Here is a 9,524-nt window from a genome sequence, read left to right on the forward strand (position 1 = left end):
GACTAGATTTCGAGATAATTTCTACATATAAAAAGTATTATGTACATCAGTTGGTGTGGGATATTATATAGTCGGCTCCGCCCGACTTTTGCCTTTCCTTACTGGTTGTTCCTGTAAAGTTGCAAAAACACATTGGTCAAAATTGGCTTGCTTGCCACTCTAACCTAATCTAACCTTGCTCCATAATACTTGAATAAATAAAAAACTGAAAACACTGGTACAAAAACTGCAATATTCGAATGCCAAAAAATAGATCAAAATCCCCAAAATGACCTCATATGCGGATTTATATTTGACAAGAGTCGTTTATTTAGTGAACAGTACCAACTTTTTATACCCTACACCACTACTGTGGTACAGGGTATTATAACTTAGTGCATTTGTTTGTAATACCCAAAAGGAAGGGAGATAGACCCATTGATAAGTATACCGATCAACTCAGAATCACTTTCTGATTCGATTTAGCTATGTTCGTCTACCTGTCTGTCCGTCTGTCCATGTTAATTTGTGTACAAACTACAGAACGCAATTTTCATCCGATCGTCTTCAAATTCAATATGGGCATGTTTTTCGGCCTAGAGACGAAGCCTATTGAAATTGGAAAAAATCCATTCAGATTTGGATGTAGCTTCCATATATATGTTCGTCCGATTTGCAGTAATACAGCAATAAAATGGTTATTTGTTAACCGATTCTCTCGGAATTTGACAGGAAGGATTCTCTTATGACTCCTGATATAACTTGTGAATTTCATAGAAATCAGTTCAGATTTGGAAACAGCTCCCATATATATGTTCGTCCGATTTCCAGTAATACAGCAATAAAATGGTCATCTGTTAAACGATTCTCGTAAAATTTGGTAGGAAGAATTTTCTTATGACTCTCGATATTACTGGTGAATTTCATAGAAATCAGTTCAGATTTGGATACAGCTCCCATATATATGTTCGTCCGATTTGCAGTAATACAGCAATAAAATTGGCATTTGTTAAACGATTCTCTCGAAATTCGACAGGAAGGATTTTCGTATAGCTCTCGAAATTGCTGGTGAATTTCATAGAAATCGGTTCAGATTTGGATATAGCTCTCATATATATGTTCGTCCGATTTCCAGCAATACAGCGATAAAATGGTCATTTGTTAACCGATTCTCTCGGAATTTGACAGGAAGGACTTTCTTATGACTTTCAATATTATTGCTGCTACCACAGCATTAGATTAAATATACAACCCTAAAAGTATACTACAGAAAATTATAAAAACCGACTATAGCTTTGATAACATCTTATCACCAAGAAAGTAGTAACCACCAAATTATTGGTCATTAAGGAATGTCAGAAAATCAGAAAACTTTGTTACAGACAACCCAACAAACAAAAAGAAAACTCCAGGAAACATCGCCAGAATATCAAAATATGTCGAAGAAACCCGTTGGCAATATGGAAGTGAGCGACTTAGTCGAGCTGATGAAATGCACAATGAGCGAATTGCTTGAAGACAAACTGCAAAATCTACCAACAAAACAAGATATTGAGGAGGTCAAGGCGGGCATATCATGGGCAACATCAGAGATTTCAGATCTCAAGGCAGAAAATGCAAAATTGAAAATGGAATTAGAGCTTCTGAAAAATAAAATTGAGAATAACGACCGTAGCATAAGATGGTTAGAGAATCAGGTCAGCAATACAAAACTTGTTTTTAAGGGAATTGTGAACGAAAAACCCGCAATAAACCCGGTTGTTAAGCTGTGCACTGAAAAACTGCAAATAACACCAGCCATAAAATCAGCTAAAACTATATTTGAACGAGGAAATGTGCAAACGGTGGTAGTAGAATTCGATAATGAAACTGTTGCATCAGAAGTACTTCAAAAAACAAGATTTTTATCCGGAACTTCAATCTATGTAGATCGAGATCTATGTCCAAGAAGACAGCGAAACAAGGTTGCAATGCTTTTAGTACGGAAGGATATTCTCCAGGAATCTAAAAAACATAAAATAATAGTAAGGGATGATAAAATGAAAATAAAAGATTATTGGTTCACATGGAACAACAACAACATTTTAACGTGTGGAAAAAGGAATGCTGAAATAGTTCTCAAAGAACTCTATGGCGAAGAATTATCCAGAACCAACTTTGACACAATTTTTGATGAGATTCAGTCAAAAAACTACTAAGATTAAATTCTAATCAGATTAGCCAAACTGTCGAGCAGAAAAATTGTAATTTAGAGCTAAAAATAATATCTTACAATATAAATGGTTTGGCAAACAAATATATGTTCCCAATATTCTTCACTTTTTTAAATGATTTTGATATAATTATTCTATTGGAAACACATCTCACAATCGAAAACACTAAACAAGCAGAGAAATATTTTCCAAATCACGATATTGACTGGGTATATGCAACAAGGGCAAGTAGATATGGAAGAGCAATTGGTGGGGTAATGATAGCTATCAAACGGTCAATCAAGGGAAACTATCTACAATATGAATTCGTTATGTTTTCTGGAATAAAAGCATTATATTTAAAGCTAGGCCAACTTAAATTCTGGATGCTACCATTGTATTTACGCAGTGTAAATTGGACCAACGATTTTACTGCAGTGAAACGAATAATTGAAGAAGACCCATGCAAAGATGTGATAATGATAGGTGATATGAATATCCGCATTGGAAGCAGTCAACAAGAAATAGTTTCGCTATTTAGAGAATCTTTCTCTGCAGGCATGAAGATAAGAAAATCGATGGATAAGGAAATTAATAGCAAAGGGCGCACATATCTGGAGTTCTGCAATGACAACAACTTAGTAATACTAAATGGCCAGACAAAAGGAGATGAAGATGGCAACTTTACTTTTGTGAGTACGGTTGGCGAGTCGGTTAATGACATATGTGCTATGTCTTCCAGTTTACTACAATATGTGGACAATTTTGCTGTCGAAGAAAACATTTGGTCTGACCATCTCCCCATTTCTTTGAAAATGAAATTTAATATAAACGGAACTGTTACAAACAGACTAAAGCTCTTACCAAAACTCTCTTGGAAAGACAACGACAAAAACAACTACCAAACAATGCTGAACATAAATCTTCAAAATGTCTTGAATACCCACGAAGTTCACAACCTTAAGGATCTGACAGACATCATAGTAAAATCATCTGTAACCACAGATAATCATAGCTACAAGCCAAAGGAGAAGTGGTATACTGAAAGATGTCATTGGGCGAGGAAAAAAGTCTTTAAAAGCTTGAGGAAATTTAAGAAAAGTAGCAATGAATGTAATAAACAACAATACCTGCAAGCACAACGTATATATAAAATGATATGCGTAACGAGCAAAAAGGCTTATTACAGCATGATTAGCGAACAAATCAACAATATTAAAAACAGTAAAGAATGGTGGAAATTAGTACGGGAGATTAATAATAACCACTTTCATATAGGCCCGAATATATCTGCGTCATCTTTTAGAGACTACTTCATGAAGCTACTCAATACAGATCAGACAACGTCGAATATTCTGTACGCTCCCTCATTTATCACAGTTCATTTATTAGACAAGGAAATAACGGTCGAAGAAGTAAAGAGAATGTTACAAAAGGTTAAACTAAACAAAGCTCCAGGAGAGGACAGGATTCCTTATGAATTTTTTGTTAATGCTACAGACGAGTTTATTTCGGAACTAGTACAGGTGTACAACACAATGTATACTAATGGAATAGTGGATGAGTCTTTTATCAAAACGGTAATTTTCCCAATTCACAAAAAGGGCAATGTAAATGAGACGAAAAATTATCGTGGAATATCATTCATGAACTCTGTAGCAAAAATATTCATGGGAGTTCTTAACGAAAGGCTGCAATTGTGGATAGAGGAAAGAAATATTTTAGTCGAATATCAGGCAGGCTTCCGAAAAAAGTACTCAACTACAGATAACATATACAACCTAGCGTCAATAGTTCACATTAAGCTGGCAAAAAAAGAAAAAGTATACGCATTTTTTGTGGACTTCAAAGCCGCATTTGACAAGATATCCCGAAGCCTACTTATCTACAAATTGCACGAAATGGGCATATCAAATAAATTTGTTACAATAATAGAAAATATCTATCAAAACACCCAATCAGCTATATGGACAGGAGAAGAATTATCGGATTATTTTCATACCATCTCGGGAGTAAAACAAGGCTGCCTTTTATCTCCACTGCTGTTTGTACTTTACGTCAACGACCTACATGATAGTCTGGGAGGAGGCTTGAATATAGAATGGCTGAACATAAGAGTATTACTATATGCGGACGACATTGTAATTCTGGCCGACGACAAGACGGTACTACAAAACATGATATCCAACTTAGAATACTATTGCGCAAAATGGAATCTGGAGGTTAACATGGACAAATCCAAAATAATTATTTTTCGAAACGGCGGACGAATATCTGACCACGAAAAATGGTATTTTCACGGAGAAGCGATAGAAATTGTTTCTGAGTATAATTATCTTGGTGTTATAATTACACCGCAAATGAAATTCCAAAAGCATGTTAAAAGTCGTAATGCTCAAGCAAAAAGTGCAATAAACATGACTTGGAAAGCATTTCGTCAAAAGAAAGATATTTCCTTGAGCCAAAAATGGAATTTATATCTGGCGGTTAGCAGATCCATACAGTCCTACTCCGCACAAGTCTGGGGATTTGGAAATTTTGAAGAAGTAGATAAGCTACAGCGTTTTTTTCTGAAACGAGTTCTGAAGCTACCCGAAAACACCCCAAATTATGCTATCGCTCTTGAAACCTGCATAGAAAATAGTCATATATATACGCTACAACTGCATATGAAATACGTGGGCAGAACTATGTTTAAATATAATCGAGATCGACTACCGCATCAGCTATCTAAAATTCTACTGAACAAACAACTGTTCTGGGTTAAAGAATTAAATGAGTTTGACATCCACGTAATCGATGCAAGCATCAATGAAACTACCTGGAATGGAATAATAACATCGCTCACTAACCATCTAAATGCGTGCAGTCGTACAAAATATGAACAGAAGGCAACACAAAGCAACGAAAGAATTTATAAACACCTAGACTACACTAGGGGTTCTGAATATATATCCGATCGCTACACTGAAGATGATATAACTTGGATACTAAAGGCAAGATGCGATTTGATATACCTCAATGGAAGCCAATACACTGCCAATTCTAATGAAATTACCGAATGCACATTATGTAATATGCGAGCAAAAGAAAACATTCAGCATTTCTTAGGAATATGCCCAATACTGCGAGGATACCGGATGCAATTTTTTGGCAAAATTAGTTTAACTGACAGAGAAATCATAGATATTCTAGATGGCAGAGGAGCCTTGGATTGGATAAACTTAGTGAAATATTTAAAAAATGCACTGAAGTATAGAAAATTAATAATCACTGAATTCACATGAAATTTAAACATAATGTTCTCTTTACCAAATCTCAAATGTTTGTATTAAATTTACCGGCTGACGACACTAAGTCAAAGCCGTATATCTTATTTCATAATCTAATATTCGAAGTACGATTTATTTTTTAAAATGAAATGAATAAAGATACTACTACTACTACTACTACTACTATTATTGGTGAATTTCATAAAAATCGGTTCATAGTTGGATATAGCTCCCATATATATGTTCGTCCGATTTGGAGTAATTTAGCTATAAAATGGTCATTTGTTTACCGATTCTCTCGAAATTTGGCAGGAAGGATTTTCTTATGACTCTCAATATGACTGGTGAATTTCATAAAAATCGGTTCATAGTTGGATATAGCTCCCATATAAAGGGTGATTTTTTTGAGGTTAGGATTTTCATGCATTAGTATTTGACAGATCACGTGGGATTTCAGACATGGTGTCAAAGAGAAAGATGCTCAGTATGCTTTGACATTTCATCATGAATAGACTTACTAACGAGCAACGCTTGCAAATCATTGAATTTTATTACCAAAATCAGTGTTCGGTTCGAAATGTGTTCATTCACCGTAACGTTGCGTCCAACAGCATCTTTGAAAAAATACGGTCCAATGATTCCACCAGCGTACAAACCACACCAAACAGTGCATTTTTCGGGATGCATGGGCAGTTCTTGAACGGCTTCTGGTTGCTCTTCACTCCAAATGCGGCAATTTTGCTTATTTACGTAGCCATTCAACCAGAAATGAGCCTCATCGCTGAACAAAATTTGTCAAAATTTGAACACATTTCGAACCGAACACTGATTTTGGTAATAAAATTCAATGATTTGCAAGTGTTGCTCGTTAGTAAGTCTATTCATGATAAAATGTCAAAGCATACTGAGCATCTTTCTCTTTGACACCATGTCTGAAATCCCACGTGATCTGTCAAATACTAATGCATGAAAATCCTAACCTCAAAAAAATCACCCTTTATATGTTCGTCCGATTTCCAGTAATACACCAATAAACTTGTCATTTGTTAACCGATTCTCTCGAAACTCGACAGGAAGGATTTTCTTATGACTCTCGATATAACTAGTGAATTTCATATCAATCGGTTCAGATTTGGATACAGCTCCCATATATATGTTCGTCCGATTTGCAGTAATACAGTAATAAAATGGTCATATGTTAAACGATTCCCTCGAAATTTGGCACGAAGGATTTTCTTATGACATTCAATATTACTGGTGAATTTCATAAAAATCGTTTCAGATTTGGATACAGCTCCCATATATGTTCGTCCGATTTGCAGTAATATAGCTATAAAATGGTCATTTGTTTACCGATTCTCTCGAAATTTGGCAGGAAGGATTTTCTTATGACTCTTAATATGACTGGAGAATTTCATAAAAATTGGTTCATAGTTGGATATAGCTCCCATATATATGTTCGTCCGATTTCCAGTAATACAGCAATAAAATCGTCATTTGTTAACCGATTCTCTCGAAATTTGGCACGAAGAATTTTCTTATGACTCTCGATATTGTTGGTGACTTTCATAGAAATCGGTTCAGATTTAGATATAGCGTTCATATATATATATATGACCCGATTTTCACTCCCAGACCTACTGCAGCGCATTTTTTGACCATTCTTCCCTTTTCGTTTTGCAAATTTGTTACAAATGAAGGTTATGAAAAAAGTGAATGACGCAGATATAAAATGAAAAATAAACCCAAGAAGTTTGTACAGTATATTTGTCTAAGAATAGGATAAATAGGTGCGTTAATGCAGAAACAAATTTTTGGGAAAGTTTCTACTCAGTGTGTTCCAACATGACCGCAATAAGTAGAATATGATATGAACAAAGCAATCGTCTTCCCTCCACCATCACAAAGACATTTTCTGCAGTTAACATCAGTTGGATTTAAATGTATCGCGCAGTGCCCGTAGTGCCTATTATCATGATTTTAACAGACAAACGAACAGACATGATAGCCTAAGAGGTGGTGGTTAAAATTAAATAAATAAATAAAATTAAAGAAAAAGGCGGCATTAAAATATTTATTGACAAAATTTTTTAAAAAAAATAATTTTGAGAAAATTTCGGGGATTTTGCTGTTCTGTGGAGGATACATCTGAGTGAGCTAAGGAAGATCTAGAGACCTATTATGGTAGGATATATTCAGAAGTAAAAAAATTTATGGACAATGTCTAAGGAGCAAACAAGAGAACTACTCGTTAACACACATTTCCCGGGAAACTCTCCTACGGACAACGTGGCACCAAAAGAGGTACTTAAATGCATTCGTCGGAGGTTATTGGGAAAATTGTGTCTGAGTCGAAAATCCTTTGGGCGATGAGAAGTTCCGACAACTTTAAGTCGCCAGGTCCTGATGTTGTATTACCGGATGATTGACAAGCTGTGTCTAATAAAATATTGGGTTGCCCAAAAAGTAATTGCGGATTTTTCATATAGTCGGCTTTGACAAATTTTTTCACAGCTTGTGACTCTGTAATTGCATTCTTTCTTCTGTCAGTTATCAGCTATTACTTTTAGCTTGCTTTAGAAAAAAAGTGTAAAAAAGTATATTTTACTTAAGTTCATTCTAAGTTTTATTAAAAATGCATTTACTTTCTTTTAAAAAATCCGCAATTACTCTTTGGGCAACCCAATAGTTCCTTGGTTTCGGGAGATATACTCTGCTTGTATCAGCATGTCATATATACCTATAGGATGGAGAGACACAAAGGTCATTTTCATTCCGAAAGCAGGAAAACCCTACCACGAAAGATTTTTGCACTACTGGTCTGTCATCCTTCATGCTGAAGACTCTTTAGAGGTTGATCCAAAATTATGTGGATCAACCTCTATGTGGATCAACCTCTAATCTAGACTTGAAGAGGTCTACCGCTCAGCTGTTGCTGGTTAGAACAGAGATCTCTGTTATTGTGTCCGTCATGACATGCCACTGTCTGATCCGGAAATTTGCTGACGGAAAGAAGGTTGCAAGTAAAGACTTCGCAGAAGCTGTGAGGATGTCGAGGAAGAAGATTTCGATTTACAATAGCTTGGTTTTATTAGATTTTTTTTTTAAGTTTTATATTCATTGTAGTTGTTAAAATTTGATTTTCAATGAAATGTTATCGAGGTTTGGTTTGTGGCAATAAGTGACTAATTTGTAATTTAGTGATAGTTAGATTTTCAAAAATATTTTTATGAAAGAAATTTTGTTCGATTTTCCAAAGAACTATTTTACACACATAATACGAGGGGGCCTGGAATGGATAACAATTAAGGTAAGTAGCACGGACTTACTGACATAGACTGGTTTTTTGTGATTACTCTTTTGTATTTTTAGCGTAAAGCCAGCCTATCGCTGGTTTCGACGTATGTCCAATGCACGTAGTGGCACAGGGCTGATTAATATCTAAACGTTCTTTTCTTTTTTTCTAACCTTAAGAAATGCATTGACATATCCTAAGCGAAATTTTTGTTACCGTTACTGAAATTTTCGATTACAGTTCTTTGCATAACAGGGTGACACAAAAGACATTGGTGAATTTTTTCTTATAACCACAAATGAAAATGGATGATTTAATAGCTTCATGGAACATGAAATAAAATTATTTGCAAATAAAAACGGTTCATTACCGCACATATGTACTTTATTAGCCAAATATGATTAAAATTCGGCCAAAATTATAAATCGATTTTTGTCGCCATCTTGTATTCTACACAACTATTTTTCAGTGGCGACATAAATGTCTTGGCTAGAGGTCCATACTCAGCTTAACCTAATATTTCGGTTATAAGGGCAGTATGCACCTCTGGCGAAATTTTAGTTGCCATAAGGTATGCATTGACATATCTTAAGCAAAATTTTCGTTACCGATACCGTTACCGAATATTTCGTTTGCAGTTACACAACTCAAATGAAAATTCCTTTACGTAACAGGGTGACATGAAAGGCATTGCAAATTTTTTTCTTGCAAATACATATGAATTTTTTGGGCCCAAACCTTAAATCAAGAGATCGGTCTATATGGTAGCTATATTTAAATCTGGAC

At 35.1% G+C, this 9,524-nt stretch overlaps 1 protein-coding gene across 1 annotated transcript; it reads left to right on the forward strand.

The window, feature by feature from the left end:
• Positions 1–1,415: 1,415 nt before the first annotated feature.
• LOC131994683 (uncharacterized) lies at positions 1,416–8,888 on the forward strand. The gene is made up of 3 exons (XM_059361490.1): positions 1,416–1,862; positions 2,537–3,924; positions 8,816–8,888. Exons 1-3 carry the CDS (start codon positions 1,416–1,418, stop codon positions 8,886–8,888), a joined length of 1,908 nt encoding a protein of 635 aa, XP_059217473.1.
• Positions 8,889–9,524: the final 636 nt, after the last annotated feature.

The sequence above is a fragment of the Stomoxys calcitrans genome, chromosome 2, assembly GCF_963082655.1.
Source record: "Stomoxys calcitrans chromosome 2, idStoCalc2.1, whole genome shotgun sequence".
Classification (NCBI taxonomy): Eukaryota; Metazoa; Arthropoda; class Insecta; order Diptera; family Muscidae; genus Stomoxys; species Stomoxys calcitrans.